Source organism: Microcaecilia unicolor, chromosome 2, assembly GCF_901765095.1.
Source record: "Microcaecilia unicolor chromosome 2, aMicUni1.1, whole genome shotgun sequence".
In the NCBI taxonomy this organism is placed as follows: domain Eukaryota; kingdom Metazoa; phylum Chordata; class Amphibia; order Gymnophiona; family Siphonopidae; genus Microcaecilia; species Microcaecilia unicolor.
In genome coordinates, this window is record NC_044032.1 from 492,038,333 (window position 1) to 492,059,385 (window position 21,053).

The 21,053-nt window shown below is 44.4% G+C and overlaps 1 protein-coding gene across 1 annotated transcript in view; it reads left to right on the forward strand.

The window, feature by feature from the left end:
• The window catches only part of HTT (huntingtin), a 990,576-nt gene that overhangs the window by 137,004 nt on the left and 832,519 nt on the right, over positions 1-21,053 (forward strand). Inside the window, exons 10-11 of the mRNA XM_030191138.1 lie at positions 4,897-4,944; positions 13,427-13,501. Coding sequence (XP_030046998.1) covers positions 4,897-4,944; positions 13,427-13,501 — 123 coding nt within the window. The remainder of the gene's footprint in view (positions 1-4,896; positions 4,945-13,426; positions 13,502-21,053) is intronic.

Consider the following 21,053-nt stretch of genomic DNA (forward strand, 5'->3'; position numbering starts at 1 on the left):
ATTATGTCCATGAAGTAAAAACTGAGGTGGAGCCAGAAATAAAGTGTAGCTCAATGCAAGAGATTCCTCAAAGCACTGACAAAACAGCTCAAAACAGAAATTTCTTGCTGTTAGGCTATAACTTGGGAACACAGCCCATATGTCCCGAGAAAGGGGAATGCTTTCCAGGATCCTCAGTTAGCAGGAGCACAAACCAGAGTGTGATTAGAATCCTTGCCATCTTTTTAAAAGTTGATATTCTACTCCATATGGGGACAATTCATTTGACCAAAGATAGCACACTTATAGCATGGAGAGCACTCAAATACTGAGGAAGGGATTAAAGTTTTTGGTACAGACTATAACTTTTTCTGAAGTACTACCTGCTATGGAAAAAGGGAGAAGAGACTAATTGAGAATTTCAGTGCGTGTATGGAAACCTGGTGTCAACAACAAGGTTTTAGATATATAGTAGGATGGAGTAATTTATAGAAAAACAAAAGTGTATACTGTAATGATGGGCTGCATCTTTCTGTAGCAGGAAAATGTATCCTTAGAAATTCAGACAAACTAGAGGTTGGGAGTGCCAAATGAAGCGAGTTCAGGAAGTCACCCCCAGCAAAAGCAAAAGTGTGACAGGAGTGAGGAAAATAACAAAATAAACCATCTTAGCAACTCGCTTATCAGAACAAAGTGGAAGGGGTAGACAAGACAAAAAGCTATACAAAATATGAGATTGCCAATAAAATATGGCTGGAGAGCAAGGACCACAAACATGTTTGAGGATCTGCAAGCCCTGATATTAGACTTAGATATTGTTGCTATCACAGATATCAAAATTCAATGACTCCCATGAATGGAACACAATCATACTAGGCTATAAAAATGGCTGAAAAGGTGGAGATGTATTGTATGTGAAAATATTAAAGTGGATGTAATGCAAGGGGCTTGGGGAAAGGAGGAAGCATTATGGATGATCTTGGAAAGAGAAGATGGAACTCCTATCCATACAAGTGTCATCCACAGACTTCAAGCACAAGTGGAAAAACTGGACAAAGATCTGGTCATAGGTATCCAAACATTGGGAGTAAAAAGGGGAAGCATGTTAAGGAATTTCAATCTTTCAGATGCAGATAGGAATGTCTCATCTGCAAATCAGAAGAAAAGTAAAGAGATTTAGCAGAGCACCTTGAGTAAAGTGGTGATTTAGTAGAACACAGAGAAATGGTGATACTTGCAAAGAGCTGGTGCAGACACACAAAACACAAAGTCCTGGATTCCAAACATGCTGACCCCAGTAAAATTGGGAAGTACCTAAAGAAAGAGCTGACAGGATGGGAGGACATAAGAGAAGTGGAGAGACAAGTATATGAAAGCAAGAGGAAAGAGAAACCAATATGTTTTTTCAGACAAGTAGCTGAAAATATAAAGGCAAAAGAGATAGCATTAATGAAATACAGAACATAGGAAGAGGGAACACAGAAAAGAATATTGGATAAAACTCAAAAGAAGTAAAGAGAGAAATATGGTGGGCAAAATGTCCAGAGGTGTTTGCTGCTGATTTTTTCAGATATGTTGGGGAAAGGAAGAATGTTAGAAATGGAATTCTGATACAGAAAGAAGCTGAGAACTGCTGTGTGGAAAGTGTGAGGAAAAAGGTGGGCTAAACAAATGCTTGTGTGTTTACGGAAGAAATTCCTGGAGGACTACAGTTGGCTGACAAAGGTATATATGAGAATGGAGTAGATATCACATCATTCACTGAAGAAAATGTTTATGAATAATTTGAAAAGCTGAAAGTGGACAAAGCCATGGGGCTTGATGAGATACATCCCAGAATTTGAGAGAGGTCAGAGATGTTCTTGTGGTCCTTTTAAAGATTTGTTTAATAAATTCTTGCAGATGGGAGAGGTTCCACGGAATTGGAGAAGAGCACATGTAGTTCCTCTTTATAAAATGGTGACAGAGAAGAAGCCAGTAAGCATCACTTCGGTGGTTGGAAAAGTAATGGAGGTGCTACTGATAGCTAGAATTAAGTGGGTTGCAAGGTAAACAGCAGCATGATTTTAGGAAAGAAAGATTGTGCCAAATGAATCTGATTTCTTTGACTGGGTGACTGGAGAACAGGATTGACGACGTGCTGGGTGCGGCCTACCCTAAAAGTCTTGAATAGAGTTCCTTATAGGAGGTTTATGAATAAACGGAGCAGGCTGAAGTTAGGCCCTGAGATGGTGAACTGGATTAGAAATTGGTTGACTGACAGATAAGAGTGGTGGTGAATGGAATTCACTCAGAGGAAAGAAAGATGCATAGTGGAGTACTTCAGGGATTGATACTGGGACCGATTGTATTCAACATTTTTCTGAACCACGTGGTCAGCAGCTTGGAAGGAAAAGTTTGGCTTTTAGCAGTGGAGGGAGTAGACAACATGACGTGATCTCCAGACATTGAAAGAATAGTCCATTGTTTGACAGTTAAAATTGGATGTGAAGAAGTGCAGAGTGATGCACTTGAAGTGTCAAAATCAAAGGAGCTGTATTCGATAAGGGACAAAATGTTATGTATGGACTAGGAGAGGGACCTTGAGGTTATTTTGTCTGAGATCTGAAGGTGGCAAAACAATGAGAAGGTGGTGGCCAAAGCCAAAAGTATGCTAGGCTTTATAGAGAGAGGTTTAGAAAAGAGAAGGTGTTAATTTCTCTGTACTAGTTGTTGGTGAGATTCCACTTGGAATATTGTGTTTAGTTTTGGAGGTTGTGTCTTGCTAAGAACATGAAGCTGTTCAGAGGAGGGTGACCAAAATGAAATGGGGTTGGTGCCAAAAGATGTATGAGAAGAGTTTTGAAGACCTGAATATGTATACTCTAGGGGCAAGAAAGAGGGTGGCATTTGGACAGGGAGAGAAAGGGAGGAAACAGCTTATGGGAAAGATCCATATGACTAGGATGTAGTGAGGGAATGGAAAAGACAGGCGGAGAGAAGAAGTGACAAATGGACAGTAGCCACTGGAAGGAGAGTTAGCAGAAGACAGACAGGAAAGCAGAAAAGAGACCAAATGATAGAAAAATAAAATGCCAAGACAACAAAGGTAGGAAAAAGTGTTTTTTTATTAAATGGAATATGTCTGCGTTGGGAAATGAGCATCACGGATGTCTTCCTTTTGTGTTCAGCACAAAAGGTAATGCATTTGTTTTTGTGGTGGGTCATTTGGAAAATGATTAGTGGTAAGTAATTAGTCTGTTGTCAAAATGTAATTAGTAATATTTTGCTGTATGAAAGAATTAGTACCCTTTTTGATGAATGATTTAACATGTTATTAATACAAATGGAAACCTGTTTTTGAAAGTGATTTTGACTGCACTGCAGTTCAATTAGTATTTCTAGAAATAAGATTTTAATTTTTAAAGGTAACAATCCCACAGACTCCTTCCACTTAATTCTCTAGGTGCTTTGGGAAGGTGGCCTTGCTTTTAAAATGCATGTTCTTTTACTGAATGGATGGTAGTGTAAAACTGTATTTTTAAGTTTAATCTCCTCTAATTTTTTAAATTACCTTTTACTTTGCCATCCTAACATTTCTTGTGTTTTAAAATATGAAACAACCAATCTGATAATCTCATAAATTTGCTGTTAGTAGAAGGTACTCTATTAGCTGACACACTAAATTATTTCTTCATTCCATTGCTTGGCCTGTTTGCCCTTAATACTGTGCCAGGCCTCTAATTTATGCAAGTTGATCATTATACAATAGCAAACATGATTGTGTAGTTTCCCGAGGAGGTTATATGTGGGAGAGGGAACCATTTAAGGTTTCATTCAGCTCCGTGATGGCTTAGTTCTTGCTCTTTGCTACTGCGAGAGAGGTCTTAGATTAATTTGGTTTCAGGTACTTGCTTAGCTGTAAAGTAGGTGCCTGAAGTGGTGGGGGAGAGGGTTGTCATTTTACAGGTAGTTGGATTGATACAGAGTTCTGGAAATATCCTTAGTGCATGACTCAATTTAAGGACTATTGCAGTGGGCAGATTAAGAACAGTGGGAGGGAAGGGTATATTTAAAATTGGGCAAAATTCCCAGATAGTTGTGATTAATCCCACCTTTGATTTCCGGTTGAGCTGAAAGTAGAGATAAACAGGAGGACCTAGTGAAAATACAAATAAATTCAATTAAGTCCTGGTGCTGCTGCTTGTGAGCATTCTCATTAGAGTCCCATGCAGAAAGCACAAATATCTAAACTGAAGAGTGAATTCTAAGATCAGCAAGTAAAATGCCTTTTATTCTACAAGCAGTACAAAAAGATAATATATTTAGACAAAAAAGGAAGTCTTATGGACATGGAAATAATCCAAGATGATGTGAACAATCTACCAAAAACCTCTTAATTTGGGGAAGGTAAGGGGGATGAAATAAAGTAATGGCGATATACTAATTAGATCCCTAGCATTGTGAATAGACACCTACTTTGCTTATTATAAAAAGACTGGCATGTCATACCTGCGAGTGCTGGCTGGTTTAAAGAGATTTGGGTTTCTTTTAGAAATATGGTTCTGTAAAATCTTTCACTACTAGCTTCTTGAGAGAGACAGTAATACAGGTGAAGGAAAGTGTCCATTTTAGCCTTCAGAACAAAGCATAATGTAATGTTGCTGGCTGTTCTCTGCAAGGGCAAATTACTATACTTTCCCTGTGTATGGATAGAAAGAGTATGGAAGAAAATCCTGAAAGCCTTCTGTTTTTCTAAATATAACTCTTCAGATGGTAGGAAGAGCACTTATATGAACATTCCAGAGTAGGGCTTTTACATTTTGGTTGTGGTGTAAACCACAAACATTTTCATATTTGATGGTAGGCTATTAGAATTCCTTCTAGATTTCAGCAACCTGTTTCTTATCTTCACTTCTTTTCTCCCGTGGATTGCAGCTGGAGGGGAGTCTTCCTGCAGCCCTGTTCTTGCAAGAAAACAAAAAGGTGATTATCTCAAAGTTAACTATCTCAAATTAATCTTTGTTTTCATTTCACTCTAGTATTTTGAAAAGCATTCAAATATTGTATCTTGTATTTTGAAAGCAAAAGGAGCAAGAATTACGTCATTTTTTTCTCCAATTCAACTGAAAAATAAAATATTAACTTATTTGATGACACCTTTTTGGATGAAGTAGTATGATAGTTGTTAGTCCACTTGATTGTGTTTAATTAAAGGTTAATAAATGAAAACAAAAATTAAGGTGAAATTCTTTTAGTGTATTAACTTTATATTTCTTAACCAGCTTTGGGACAACCACAATGCACATATAGTATGACTCAAAAGCCTCTTCCCCCCCCTCCCCCTGTTTACAAAGACGTGCAGCAATGCTGATACAGCCCATTCAAAGTGAATGGGCTGTGCTGGCATTAGTGCATTAGTAGCTGCTAGCGCAGATTTGTAAACAGGAGAGTTTGTTTGTTTTACTAGCTGTTGCATGGAAGATTAATCTAATAAAAACAGCTTTTATCTGGCCAACATTGTTTTTTTATTTTTATTTTCTTGTGCATGTAGCTCTCACTTATGATGAATCTGTGGAAGGGGACTGAACTGGGCTCAGATGTTATGATATTATTTTAATAGATGCCTGTATTATCATTAGTCTGATAATTTACTTTCTTTAAAGAAGAATTTTTTTGTAATTTATTTGTAAGTAGTCTGTTTTGGAAGAAGTTTTTTCATGCTATGATTTAATGTTGAATACTCTTATTTAGGAAAGTTAGAGAAGCATTCAGGCAATGCCTTGTTTACTGTTCACATTGAGGCCCAGATGCATCAACCAAACGTTAAAAAATCTAAAGCGTAAAAGTCCTTAATGAGTTTTAAAAAAACGAACAATGCACCAAAAAAACAAGTCGCACATGTTCGGTGCGGTATTTGAAAGTACAATGCATCAAACTTGTGGAATCCCTGTCGGTAATCGGCCCCTAAAGCGTGCGCAGAGAAGCCAAGCTTTATGCTGGCTGCTCTGCGCATGCCACAAACGTCAAACCCCCCCCCCCGCCCCCCCCCCGCCCCCCCCCCCCAAAACCCCAAAACACAAACACGTGGATCGGGAGGGGGCAAAGGCGCTCGTCAGGAGAGTCCTCCCCCTATGTTCGCCGCTGCTCCCCGCTTCCTGCCCCAGCATTAAATTAAAAAACAAAACAAAAATCAAAGCTTTAGGAGCCCCGGCCCCCCTCCCTTCCTGTCTCTCAACTCTTTCTCCACACAGCCCCGCCTTCCGCCATCCTCCGCCCCTGCCGCCACCCTGAGGTCGTCGCCGCAGATCCCTCCCTCCACCGGGCCCCCCCCCCCGCATTACCGGGCCCGTGCAGTGCCTTTCACCTCTGTATGAAGGCGCTGCACGGGAAAGAAGACCGTCAGATCGCTGCAGTCTTCAGGACATCTCTCTCCTTCGTCTTCCCTGACCTGGGCCCGCCCCCGTCTGACGTAGGTTTCTTATGGGCGGGCCCAGGTCAGGGAAGACGAAGGATAGAGACGTCCTGAAGACTGCAGCGATCTGATGGTGTTCTTACCCGTGCAGCGCCTTCATACAGAGGTGAGAGGCGCTGCACGGGCCTGGTAATGCGGGGATGGGGCACGGGGGCGGAGGATGGCGGGAGGCGGGGCTGTGTGGAGAAAGAGTTGAGAGACAGGAAGAGAGGGGGGCCGGAGATCCTAAAACTTTGATTTTTGTTTTGTTTTTTAATTTAATGCTGGGGGAGGAAGTGGGGAGTAGCGGCGACCACGGGAGGGGGGGGGGGTAAGGCCGTCCTTAAAGGACGCTCCTGACGAGCGCCTTTGCCCCCTCCCGAATCTTTTTTTTTCACTTTTATATTGATGCAGGGGGAGCGGGGAGCAGCAGCGACCTCGGGCGTCAATAAAAGACGCCCCTGACGCGCGTTTTCGCCCCCCTTGCTTTTTTTTTGTTTGTTTTTTACATTAAAGTTTTTAGTCGGACAGCCCTAATGACAGGTACAGACCTGTCGTTAGCTTTCCGGCAGTTTTCCAGCGTTAGGGTAGTCGGAAAACTTTGATGCATCTCGTTTTAATAGAGTTTCTACACAATTTGCTCATCTGCATTCCGTTTTCGTTTTCTGCTACCGTCGTCGGAAAATGGCCTTTAATGCATGCCACGGTTCGAAAATTCTTCATTAAAGGGTCATTAAAGGGTCGTTAAAATTTAGTGCATCTGGGCCTAAGGCTTAATTTGTAGGCCCTACCTCAATGTGATGGTACTTTCAGTATTCTCCGGACTTAATAAGCATATGAATGTTGGCTGAGAATCCAAGCTGACATTGTTGAGCAGCATATGCAGGGTGACAGATACAGATGGAACCTGTCAGTTCTTGCTCTTTGCTGCTGTGAGAGAGGACTTAGATGATTTTTTTTTTCTCAGGTACCTGCTTAGCTGTAAAGCATTGGTAGTTCTTAGCCTATAGTGGTGGGGAAAAGTGTTGTTATTATTAAGAGCAGTTGAATTGAGTCTTTGATACAGGTTTCGGAAAGAGCCCTAGTGCACGACTGAGCCTCAGGACCCCCTCTCCCCCCAGTTTTTCATTATGAGAAATTTTCAGAGGACAAGCAGGCTTCTATCTTCTCACAAATGGGTGATACTGATTCGTGTCGCCTGGTCCAGCATTTTGCTAAAGCTAAAAAGAGAGCTTTGTGGAGTGCAAGCTGCGCTCCACCACACGTGCACAAGTGCTTTCCCACCCACTGCATAAACGCGGTCTCCTCAGTTCTGTTTTTTCCACGTGAGGAGAAGGTGCTGTTTTTTTGTTCTCTCCTCACTCGTCCGGTCTGAGAGCTATTTTGTTACCTTCTGGCTGTGTTTTCTTTTTGGCTCCTCTTATAGGGCCCTTTTTTACCCTTTAATTTCTTTTAAAATCGTTTTGTCTGGTTTTTAAGTTTTCTTTTTTTTTTTCATTGTCAGGTCGTTTTTAAGTTGTGACTTTGGCCGGTCCTTTGTTTTTCTCCGTACCTTGCTCCTTTTTCAGGCACCCTTTAGTTGTTTGATTTAGCCAGTGCAGTTTTCCCATCCATGTCCACGAAGATTCCCAGTGGCTTCAAGCGCTGTACCTGATGCAATCGGACTATCTTGGGAAAAGACACCCATTCTTGGTGTTTGCAGTGCCTTGGGCCCGACCAAAGCCCTGCTCACTGTATTGTCTGTCTCTGCATGAAGAAGAGGACCCTGCTTTCCTGAGAGCCTTGACGAGAGAAGATTTTTGGAGCCAAGTCCGGTTCCTCAGCGTCGAGGTCGGAGGCGTTGGCATCGACATTGAGCATCGCACCGGCATTGGGAGCATTGGTAAGCATGGTTGCTTCTAGACTTTTAGACACTGGGAGCAGTGAAGCATCGAATGGGTCTCCACTTGACTCGAGGCCTCCTGCTGTGCAGACCCCCCGGGACTGTCCATCGTCTGACCCGACCCTGAGGCGACTTGAGAATTTGATGTTGTCCTCTGCGGCACCAAGGAGCCTTGATGACATGCTTCGGGTGTGAAGGCCAAGAAGCATCATCATCGGTCACTCTCGATGAATGGTGCCGAGAGCTCCGGGGCATTGAAGGATTCAGGTCCCACTCCATACAGGAGGTGCCACTGCGCCCGTCTTCAAGCAGCTGAGATCCCGCTCCCACGTCGACCCCAGCGGTTGCAACCTGCAGCTCAACTGGCTCCACAGTTTTTCTCGGTGTGAGCCCTTGATGAGCGCATCCGGGCCTTGCTTCAAGAGCTGCTGGATGGCCTTATGCATCTGTATTAGGGGTGCTTGCGCCTACCCTACCTCCTTTTGCTTCCCCGCCTAGCCCTCAGCCTGTGGTGCAGCCTCTGACTCTGGCTCTGCTTATGGCCCCGGTGTCGACTGCCACCCAAGCTGGCACTCCTTCAACATTGGTGGAGGAAGCTTCGCTGGACTTGAGGCGGGAGTCAACTTCTCGATGCTGCGCTCAAGGCAGGTTCGGTCTTGGCAGTCCCATAGGGAGATACTGGCCAACACCGAGGAGGAACGCTCCATGGGATTCAGAGGAGGATCCCAGATACTTTTCCTCAGATGAGTCTTTTGGGATTCTCTCTGAATCCTCCCCTCCATCTGAAAGGAGACGGTCTCCCCCTGCGAGCCTTTCATTTCCATCTTTTGTAAAGGAAATGGCTGAGGCCATTCCATTTCCTTTAGAAGTGGAGGATGAGTCCAGGGCCAAGATGTTTGAGGTCCTGGACTATTCATCTCCTCCTAAGGAGACTGTGACTACACCCCTCCATGAGGTACTCAGGGAAGTCCTCATCAGGAACTGGGAGTCCCCTCTGTCGTTCCCTCTCATTCCCAAGAAGATTGACACAGAGTGTTGGATCAACAGTGTGCCTGGTTTTGGTAGGCCTTGGTTGCCTCACATTTCCATGGTGGTGGTGTCCACTCTCTAAAGAGCCAGGAGTACTAGGGATTATTCCTTGGCGCTGTCAGGCAGAGAAGCTAGCACCGTGGATTCTTTTGGGAGGAAGATGTACCAGGCTTCAGTGCTCATCTCCCGCATACGATCCTACCAGCTCTTCACAAGTTTCTACTTGCAAAACTTGGTGCGCCAGCTGTCAGACTGGGTTGACGTGCTCCCTCTGGAGCACGCCGAGCCTTTTTGCCATTTAGTCAAGCAGCAGAGAAGGTGTGTTGAAAGTTCTTGGCCAGGGGCACTTATGATACTTTGAATGTAGCATCCAGGATCTCTGCTGAAAGTAAAGCGATGTATAGACTCTCATGGCTGCATATTTCTGACTTAGAATACTCTGTTCAGCAGTGGTTGGTGGATGCCCCTTGCTTGGAGGGATAACCTTTTTGCAGAGAAGGTTGAGGAGGTCATTAACCAAATCAAGAAGCATAATGATACAACCTCCTTTCTCTCCCGCCAGGCGCCTTCTGCATTCACCTCCTCAGCTAGGAGGAGTTTTGGCAAGCTAAGGAACGATTTCTACTACTATTCTAGACGTAGGTACAATCCTTCGGCTCACCAGCCTACTCAGGCTCAGCCCCAGCATGCTCATTCACGTCAACAGTGTGTGCTTAAGGCCCTTGCTGCTCCCCAGGCAAAGGAAGGGATGAGTTTTTGACTGGCTCCAGGAAAGCATAGCAGCAGGAAACGTGTCCATCCCGGATGACTTGCTGGTCGGGGAGAGGCTAAAATGTTTTCACCAAAGGTGACCTCTTATAACCTCTGACCGGTGGGTTCTTCAAATAGTGTCTCGGATATGCCCTTAGTTGGCATCTCAAACCTCCAAACTGCCCACCGAGAGCTCACTCATTCAGCACTCGGCACAGGCCTGTACTTGAAGAGGAACACCCTTCTAAAGGCCCATGCAGTCGAACCTGTTACACCAGGGGAAGAAAGGCAGGGATTCTATTCCAGGTACTTTCTTGTGCAGAAGATTTCAGGGGGATGTGCCCCATCCTAAACCTAAGGGCCCTGAGCAAATTTCTAGTCAGAGAAAAGTTCAGGATGGTTTCCCTGGACACCCTTCTCCCAGTGATTCAGAAAAACAATTGGGTATGCTCTCTGGACTTAACGGATGCATATATTCACATCCCGCTTTCTTAGCCGCAGCAGCACACTGAGCAGAAGGTTTCAGTGTGTTATCGACGACGACACCCAGATCCCTTTCTTGGTCCGTAACTCCTAACGTGGAACCTTGCATGACGTAGCTATAATTCGGGTTCTTTTTTCCCACATGCATCACCTTGCACTTGCTCACATTACCCATCATCTGCCATTTAGCCGCCCAGTCTCCCAGTCTCGTAAGGTCCTCTTGTAATTTTTCACAATCCTGTCGCGATTTAACGACTTTGAATAACTTTGTGTCATCAGCAAATTTAATTACCTCGCTAGTTACTCCCATCTCTAAATCATTTATAAATATATTAAAAAGCAGCGGTCCTAGCACGGACCCCTGAGGAACCCCACTAACTACCCTTCTCCATTGTGAATACTGCCCATTTAACCCCACTCTCTGTTTCCTATCCTTCAACCAGTTTTTAATCCACAATAGGACATTTCCTCCTATCCCATGACCCTCCAATTTCGTCTGTAGCCTTTCATGAGGTACTTTGTCAAACGCCTTTTGAAAATCCAGATACACAATATCAACCGACTCCCCTTTGTCCACATGTTTGTTCACTCCTTCAAAGAATTGAAGTAAATTGGTCAGGCAAGATTTCCCCACACAAAAGCCATGCTGACAGTCGGTTTGGGCAGTCAGTGCTGCAGAATCTGTTCGGGGTTTAGAATCCAACTCCACCCCCCTAGGCCCGTTTTTATTATGTTCCAGGCTGCACTCTCATTTAGTTGTGTTTCTTTTCAGGTCAGTCTATGTTCTGTTCTTGCCGTTGCGAGTCCCAATTGACCAATGTTCATTGTTTTCAGTGAGCCTGGGTGCTAGGGATACCCCAATCGTGAGAACAAGCAGCCTGCTTGTCCTCGGAGAAAGCGAAGATACTTACCTGTAGCAGGTATTCTCTGAGGACAGCAGGCTGATTGTTCTCACAAACACACTCTCCTTCCCTTTGGAGTTCTAGTTCTCTAGTTTGCTTTTTATTAAACTGAGGATGACACGCTCGTGCGGCAGGCGGGAAGCCGTTTGCCCATGTTTAAACTTGTACAGCGCTGCGTAACCCTGGCAGCGCTATAGAAATGCTAAGTAGTAGTAGTAGTTTGCGCATGCGTGGTGCACTCTGCCCGTGCTCCGGAGTGTTCTTGAAGATTCTTATTTTGCTTGCAAAATTTTTTGCCACTCTCCTGGGCCGCCACGGGTATCGACCCAATCGTGAGAACAATCAGCCTGCTGTCCTTGGAGAATACCTGCTACAGGTAAGTATCTTCGCTATACCTTCCTTGGATACCCCCTCTCTATAAATCTGTGCATTATCATACATGACAGAGAGTCATATGCTTCTTTTATAGAACAAATGCGTTTGATCCTAAGAAACTGACTAAATTGTAGGTTCTTTTTCAAGGACTGACTGTGGAAACTCATATAGTGTAACATTTTGTTCACAATGGTCTCCTTTCTGCATAGGGTTTACTGAATTTACCATCCTCGTAAACTATCATAATATCCAAGGAAGGTATCTTAGACCTATCATAATTTATTTGAAATCTGCGTTTATGATCCCTTTCATTCAACCACTTAATAAAAGGAGATCAGCTGGCTCTTACTCCCTGTCCAAATTATCACAATATCATCTATGTAACAGTGCCACAAGGTAATATAGTCCTGAAATGCATGGTTTTCTAAAAATTTATTCTCAAATTCGGGTACATAGAGGTTTGCAATGGATGGAGCCATACTGGCATCCATTGCAGTGCTCTTAATCTGTTTGTAATAACTACCCTCGAAATAGAAATAGTTGTTCTTTAATGCAATGCTAACTAATTCTGTAAAAAATTCAGTGGGTAATCTCAAATTGCTATTTCTTTTTGTTAAAGTATTTCTAATAATTTCAACTGCTTCTGACTTTGGGAAATTGTTGTAGAGTGATTCAATATTCATCGTTACCAACAAAATATCATCGCTCACATTCACATTTTCCAGCATTTGAATAACATGTGATGAATCTTGTATATAAGATGGAATAGGTGGTACAAATGATCTGAGAAACTTATCAGTGAAAATTGATAAAGGCTTTAGGAGTGAGCCTATCACTGAAACGATAGGCCTACCAGGAGGTGATAAGACAGATTTATGAATTTTAGGCAGAATTTAAATGGCAGGATTCCTAGGAAAGTGAACCTTCAAAAAGTCCAATTCTTTATCTGTGAGAAATCCACCAAGTATAGCTACTTCCAGTAGGGATGTAATTTGACTCTGAATTGATATTTATATTTTTCTTAAATTGCACATTCCTTCTCCAGGTTGCATAATCATGTTTTCATGACAAAGGCAGTGACTTAAAGACTGAAATTACTGATTATTGTTGCATGCTTATGAACAAAACGTTTCTTAGTGTATATCATTTGTAAACAGTCATTTTATTCATCAATGTTATGTACAATTTATGTAACATTGTAGCTTTAATTGTGATTTTGGTAGTATAACTGTGTAGTACTGTAACTTTAGCAACATGTTAGCAGATAACACTGACAGTGACTAACAGCAACATACTTTATGTAGCTGTCAGTTACTAGTAGATGTATGGTTTAAGAAGGTGGTGTGATGGTTTCATAAATCAGTTAAAGGGGTGTGGGAACCAAAAAAGGTTAAGAACCCCTGGCATAAGAAGTCCATTGAAACATACAATTTAAGCAGGAGTGCTTAAACCTTTCTACTCAACTGTAAATGCCATTAAAAGTTTGCTAATATCTATTTGGTTGCTCTTTAGAATCTTTAATAATTTTACTTTCAAGAGTTTATTATTCATTTAGCACTGATTATACAAAATTCCTTGCTATATAATTATTAGGTAAAGTGCTTTTAGGAGAAGACGAAGGCTTAGAGGATGACCCTGAATCAAGAACAGACAATTCAAGTTTTGCAGGTAGGTTTGCATTTTTATGCTGTTGCATAATATATCAATACATTTGTATTCTCTTCTCTATTATTATTTTCATTTGCAGGTAAATTTTGTTTCATAATCTATTATAATAATTTGCACCTCCAACGTTCTGAAGCTGACTGCCAGGAAGTTGAAGCCCGGTTCATAATGTCTGAAGCCTTCTGGTGACGTCACTGTTTTGCCTGGGAAACCGCGAAGCATCTCAACCACAAGGCACCAACGGACACATTACAAACCGGGCTTCAACTTCCTGCCAGTCAGCTTCACAATGTTGGAGGTGCAAATTATTATAGTAGATGAGAAAGGCCGTGGAAAAGGTAATTAGAAAGTGGTTCACCAGACCCTGCCAAAATAAGAGCAGAAATACTAAGTCTCACACATTCGGCTGCCCTCACACTCTCCATACGCCAAGCGCCCCTCTTCACACGCATTCGGCAAACCATTCAGGAACCAGGAGGACCAGTCTCCCCTCACCATGGTCCGCCGTCTCTCCCTTCTTCTTTCACTCTCCCCAATTCAACATGTCTCCTTCTTAAAATACGCAATAATTGTATACTATGCATTGGCTGCGTGATAAAACTTATATTTGGAAACAACATGTCTCCTTCTCTCCTCCCTGCCTGCAATCCAACACCTCTCCTTCAAACTCCCCTCCGGTCCCGTCAAACTCATACCTGGGATCGCCCACTACCAGCCCCGCAACTTTCCTTCTTCAGTGCCCTGTCCCCTCTGACACAACTTCTCGCCCTCAGAAGCTCCCGCCTGCCATGCTGAAAACAGGAAGTCGCCTCAGAGGAAAGCACTTGTCTTCCCGCGCTGTGGCTCAGGTTCAGGGTCCGAGTTGGAGGCCAAACTCTCGCTGAGCCTGGCCTGCACCAAAACGCGCTCATATGGCAGCACGGCAAGTGTGACAGCGCCTCTAACCAAGCACTATGTGGAGCACTGGGTGGGCAATGGCGACACGCTACAGGGCATCACGCTCAAGTACAGATTAACGGTAAGGAGGGAGGGGACGCTCGCTAGGTTAAATGGCTGGTCCCTGTCTTTCCCCAGCTTCCTTCACCCACCCCCGAGGCACTGTCCTCCCCTGTGGTCTTGCAGAGGGCCTGGACTGCCAATGTTACTGCAAGAAAGGAGGGATGGAGAGCACCCTCACCTTGGCACTCACATACACATTCTCTCTCAAACATACACACTCCGAGGAAAACGCACGGGGGTTTGGAACTCCGAAGACAGGAGGGCATGGAATTCGCAGGGGAGGGAGGGGGCATGAAACTTGGAGGGAAGGGGGGGCCAAGAACTCGGAGGGGAGGAGAGGTGAGGGAGGGAGGGGGGCCTGCACCTCGGACGGAAGGGGAGGCCTGCAACTCGGCGGGGAGGAGAGGGAGGGAAGGAGGGGGTCATGGAACACGGAGCCCCCCCCACACACACACACTCTCTGTCTCTCACATACACTCTCTCTCTCTCATACACACACACACACACACACACACACGCACTCTTTCTCTGTGTCTCACACATACTCTCACTCTCACACACACATACACTCTGTCTCACATACATTCTCTCTCTCAGACACACACATACACTGTCTCACATACACTCTCTCTCTCTCTCAGACACACACATACACACACACAGTCTCTCTCTGTCTCACACACACATACACTCTGTCTCTCACACACTCTCTATCTCTCTGAAATAAATACATACACACACTGTCTCTCATTCTCTCTCTCACACACACACACACTCCGTCTCTCACATACACACACTCTCTCAAACATACACTCCAAGGAAAACCTTGCTAGCGCCCATTTAATTTGTGTCAGAAAATGACCTTTTTTTTACTAGTATATAAATAAACTAGTAAACAGGCCCGTTTCTGACACAAATGAAACGGGCGCTAGCAAGGTTTTCGTCGGAGTGTGTATGGTTGAGAGAGAGAGAGAAAAAGTGTGTGTGAGTGCGAGAATGAGTGAGAGAGAGAGTGTGTGTGTGTTTGTGTCAGAGAGAGTGTGTGAGAGACAGAGTGTATGTGTATGTGAGTGTGTGTGAGAGAGAGTGTGTGTGTGTGGGGCTCCGAGTTCCATGACCCCCTCCTCCCTTCCCTCCCTCTCCTCTCCTTTCCCTCTCTCTCCTCTCCTCCGAGTTCTTGGCCCCCCTTCCCTTCGAGTTCCATGCCCCCCCTTTCCTTGGAGTGTGTATGTTTGAGAGAGAGTGTGTGGGTGAGAGATGGAGTGTGTATGTGAGAGAGAATGAGTGAGAGAGAGAGACAGTGTGTGTGTGTGTTTGTGTCAGAGAGAGAGTGTGTGTGTGAGTCTGTGTGTGAGAGAGAGTGTATGTGAGAGTTTGTGTGTGAGAGAGAGTGTATGTGAGAGACAGAGAGTGAGTGAGAGTGTGTGAGAAAGTGAAGCCTTGAAGCATTCGTGCGATCTGTAAGGCTCCATCTCCTCAATTGATGACACGTAGTTCCGGAACGTTGCTGGAATGCTTCAAGGCTTGAAGGCTTCACTTTCTCGGCTTCAGAATGTTGGAGGTGCGTTTTATTATATAGGATTTGTGTTCTCTATTCACATTTTCATTTGCAGGTAAATTCTGTTGCATAATGTGTCAATAAATTTGTATTCTCTTCTCTATTCACATTTTCATTTGCAGGTAAGCTAATGCTTTGTCTCATGTAGTATAATTCATTTGAATTCAGCAGCCAGCACTTGAACACATCTCTCCAGTCACATTGGTGGTGTTGGGGGTGGGGGGGAACAGAGATCTCTTCTGAGGTCTATTGCAGCTCCATCAGGGCATTATTTACTATGGGCTGCTTTTACAAAGCCACGCTAGTGATTCCCGTGCTGCAAATGAGAGGAAGCCCATAGGAATTGAATGGGCTTCCTCTCATTTGGCACACAGGAATTGTTAACGCGTCTTTGTAAAAGAAATCCTAAGATTGTTTTCCCATTTCTTGTCAAAGGGAAAAGAAAGCTTAATAATGCAGGCCTTTAATGCACACTTTCAGGCCACTGGTAGAAATTAGGGCTGTCCATCGATCAAAAAGCCGCAAGCACGTGGCTGCCCGCGATCAAATATTTCAGTCGCAGGATTAATTGCATGATCCAAATGTAAAACAGTTGAAATAAATTTAGCATGTACACAAGGAGGCATATTTTCAAAGCACTTAGACTTGCAAAGTTCCCTATGGAACTTTGTAAGTCTAAAATGCTTTGAAAATGAGCCCCTGTAACCTATAGAGCTTTGTAAGTTTAAGGGGGTTCGTTACTAAAGCTTAGCTCGAGTTTTCTGCAGCAGGGCCTTTTTTATTCCTATGGGCCCTGCTGCAGATAGCTCGAGATAAGCTTTAGTAAACAACCCCCTAAGTTCTTTGAAAATGAGCTCCATAGTTTACTTTTTTTTTTAATTGATCCTAAACATTCAACCAATAACTTTGATTCCTTCTCCTCCCATCTCCCTCTCCTCCCTTGCCTTCCTTCCCCTTCCCTCTCCTGGCACTATCCCCCCCCTTCCCTCCATCCGTGAGTACCATTTTTTTTCCTTCTCTTGTTTTTCTCTTAATCCTTGGGTGAAAAGTGTTCAAGAAGAGACACCACCAGGCTTCAATCTCTGGATCCTTGTACTCAAATTCACCTCAAATATACAAATGATTAGAGGTTGACACTTAGTAAACGACTGCTTTTAACTCCTAACCCTTATTCACTTATCCAGAACCCTTATTTTATCATCCTCACCTTAGTATTCCCTTATCTCTTGTTTGTCCTGTTTGTCTGTCCTAATTAGATTGTAAGCTCTGTCAAGCAGGGATTATCTCTTCATGTTCAAGTGTACAGCGCTGCGTACGTCTAGTAGCGCTATAGAAATGATAAGTAGTAGTAGTAGCAGTAATTTTTACTAAGCTAGATCTGCGGGGAGCATACAACTTGATCCGCATCCACCAGGGGGATGAATGGAAAACCGCCTTCAACACTCATGAGGGTCACTTTGAATATTTGATGATGCCCTTTGGACTCTGTAATGCCCCTGCGGTTTTCCAAGATTTTATTAATTTTATTCTGCAAGACCTCCTATACTCGTATATTTGGATGACATCCTGGTGTTTTCCTCATCTCTGCAAGAGCATGTTCACCATGTCCGTACCGTGCTTCAACGGTTATGGAACCATCGCCTGTTTGCCAAGTTAGAAAAGTGTGCGTTCCACCAGCGAATTATTCCTTTTCTGGGGTACATTATCTCCCACGAGGGACTTCAGATGGACCCCTGGAAACTACAAGCCGTCCGGGATTGGCCGTTGCCCCGGGGACTCAAGGCCCTGCAGTGTTTCCTAGGATTCGCTATTTATTACCGCCAATTCATCCCACATTACTCACAGATCATCGCGCCCTTGACCTCCCTTACCAGAAAGGGCGCGGATGCCAAGAACTGGTCTCCTGAGGCTCATGAGGCCTTCACCTCTTTGAAAAAAGCCTTTCTGTCCCCCCTAATCCTTCGCAGTCCGGATGTCACGAAACCCTTCGTTGTTGAAGTCAATATAGGGTTACCATTTTTTGTTCCCCAAAAAAGAGGACACACGCCCCGCCCCCACCACACACACCCCGCCCCGTTCACGCCCCACCCCCTTTCTACATAGCCAATCTTTTATGAAATAAAAAAAAATGTACATCTTTATTTTTTCCACCTTCAATTTTTCATTTGCCTCGCCTTATTTTCTGCCTGGTACTATAAGGAACAAATTCCTGCGCATGTCCAAACAAATTTTCCCACTCAGCAGGCCCAATCAGTGAGCGCATGCGCTACGGCTCAAACAAGTTGCCATACCAACATAAAACTTTACACCTAGTGAATGCAATCAAGCAACTGAGGGTGGGAGGAGAACATTTCATTTTGCCTTTAAAAGCTCAGCTTTAGGAAACCCTGCTTCTCCGAGCTTGTTCCGCATAATTGCTGACAGGAATGTGCAATTGCAGGCTAGATCCCTACCAGCAAAACTTAATAAAACCAGTTCCACTAAGAACCACAGTGACATAGTTAGCCATGAATCTCCCTCTGTATTCTTGCAGTGCTAATCCAAGACCAAAGGCTGCAGGACTAGTTACGGTAGCCAAGATCAACAGAAAATGTACACATTATCACTCAGCAATGCATGTACTCTTTTAGGTTTCTCTTTACTTCCTTACAAACCACCATGACTCTTTAAGTGATAGAATTACCATATGTCCTGATTTTACTGGGATAGTCTGGGTTTTGGCCTGGAGGTGGCATGCTCATTTTGACTATTTATCTGCTATGCAGTCAGTCAGAGCCTGTTGCATAACCAGACAGTCCTCACTAGCCCTAGCTGTTCTATTCTGCTGCATTCATTCCACTCTTGTCATTTAAGCCCGAATCGAAAGCAGTATCGCCCACATCACAGCCTAAATGCTTTGCTCCCCGCCCGCTACTTACTGCTTCCCGCTGACTGATAGGACAGTTCCATAGAGAACCTGAGAACGAGCACTGCAACAACTACATTTTAATTTACATAATCATTGTGCTCCGGTGGCATAAAAAGGCGTTCACTGTCACCGGTTGGATCTAAGCTATAGATTGCCGAGTACTAAAACCAATCACTGCTTAGAATTGTAGACTGTCCTATAGACGCTAACCAATCAAGATTTTGGAGGGGCGGGGATAAAACTTATTGTGCGTGGCTAATTGGTAGGTACTTGTCGGTTTTCAGTGACGCGTCCTGGACTTTTTTTTTTCTTTCTCAGATCGAGTGGAAGTTCTAAACGCAATACAAATCGCATTCGCACCCTGTTTCATTTTTACAATTCTACTAAGAAGCAACAGGCTACTTCAAAAAGGCAGGATATCATCCCCAGCAGCTGCTAACTTGTCAATCGTGGGAGACCTATGGTGCCGCCACCCGCCCGCTTGTCCAGAAATCCGGACAAAAGGGCGGGCGGCCAAAACCCCCCCCGGACGCCCCGGACATGTCCTCAAAAAGAGGACATGTCCGGGGAAATCCGGACGTATGGTAACCCTAAGTCAATGCGTCTTCACTGGGAGCCGGGGCTGTGCTATCTCAGATCACGCCCTCTGGAAAACGACTTCCGTGTTTCTTCTTCTCCCAGAAGTTCTCCCCCGCGGAATGAAATTATACCGTCGGGGACATGGAATTACTTGCCCTGAAGCTCGCCTTCCAAGAGTGGAGGTACTTGTTGGAGGGAGCCTCACATTTAATCACAGTCATCACAGATCATAAAAACCTCCTGTATCTACAGGAGGCCAAGAGATTGAACCCATGACAAGCCCGCTGGTCACTCTTCTTTGCCAGGTTTCATTTTCGGTTGATCTTCCGCCCAGCAGAGAAGAATGTACAAGCAGATGCCCTATCAGGGGCTTTTGAGACACCTGAGGACCTCGAAGAACCTTATGCCATGTTGGATCCCGCATGTGTACCGCCCATCCTGGCTGCTTCAGCCACCCTGAGAACTTTGTGCCTCTCTGATCCAGGAAAAAAGTGCTCCAATGGGGCCGCCACTCGACTTTTGCCGGTAATTTTGGATTCCAAAAGACTCTGCACCTCATCTCTCGACATTATCAATGGCCGCGAATGGCACAGGATATCCTGCACTTCGTCTCCTCCTGCCCCACCTGTGCCCGAACTAAATCTGCAGCAGGTAAACCTTGGAGAGATTTGCAACCCCTACCAATTCCCTCACAACCGTGGCAGGAACTCTCCATGGATTTTATCACTGACCTCCCTCGTTCTCAAGGGCACACAGTTGTTTAGGTGGTGATAGACAGGTTTTCTCGAATGGCACATTTTGTTCCTCTGAAGACCTTGCCATCAGCAGCTACCTTAGCTTCCAATTTCATCCAGCACATACTGTATTCTGCCTTCATGGTCTACCAGAATGTATTGTCAGCAACCGAGGTTCATCGTTCATCTCTAAATTCTGGAGAGCGCTGTGTACAGCACTCAGGGTGACTATCCAGCTTATAATCGAACGAGAAAAACGTCCAAGTTCAGACCTAAATCGGGAGATGGGCGTTTATCTCACAAAAACGAATAAAGCAGTATAATCGAAAGCCGATTTTGGACGTTTTCAACTGCACTCCGTCGCGGATGCGGACAAAGTTGATGGGGGCGTGTCAGAGGTGTGGCGAAGGCGGAACTGGGGCGTGGTTATCTGCCGAACAGAGATGGGCGCATTTCACAGATAATGGGACAAAAGTATGCGTTTTTAGCTAGAATTTAGGGCACTTTTCCTGGACCCTGTTTTTTCACGAATAAGGCCCCAAAAAGTGCCCTAAATGACCAGATGACCACTGGAGGGAATCGGGGATGACCTCCCCTGACTCCCCCAGTGGTCATAAACCCCCTCCCACCTCAAAAAATGATGTTTCACAACTTTTTATTTTGACCCTCAAATGTCATACCCACCTCCCTGGCAGCAGTATGCAGGTCCCTGGAGCAGTTGTTAGGGGGTGCAGTGGACTTCAGGCAGGTGGACCCAGGCCCATCCCCCCCCTACCT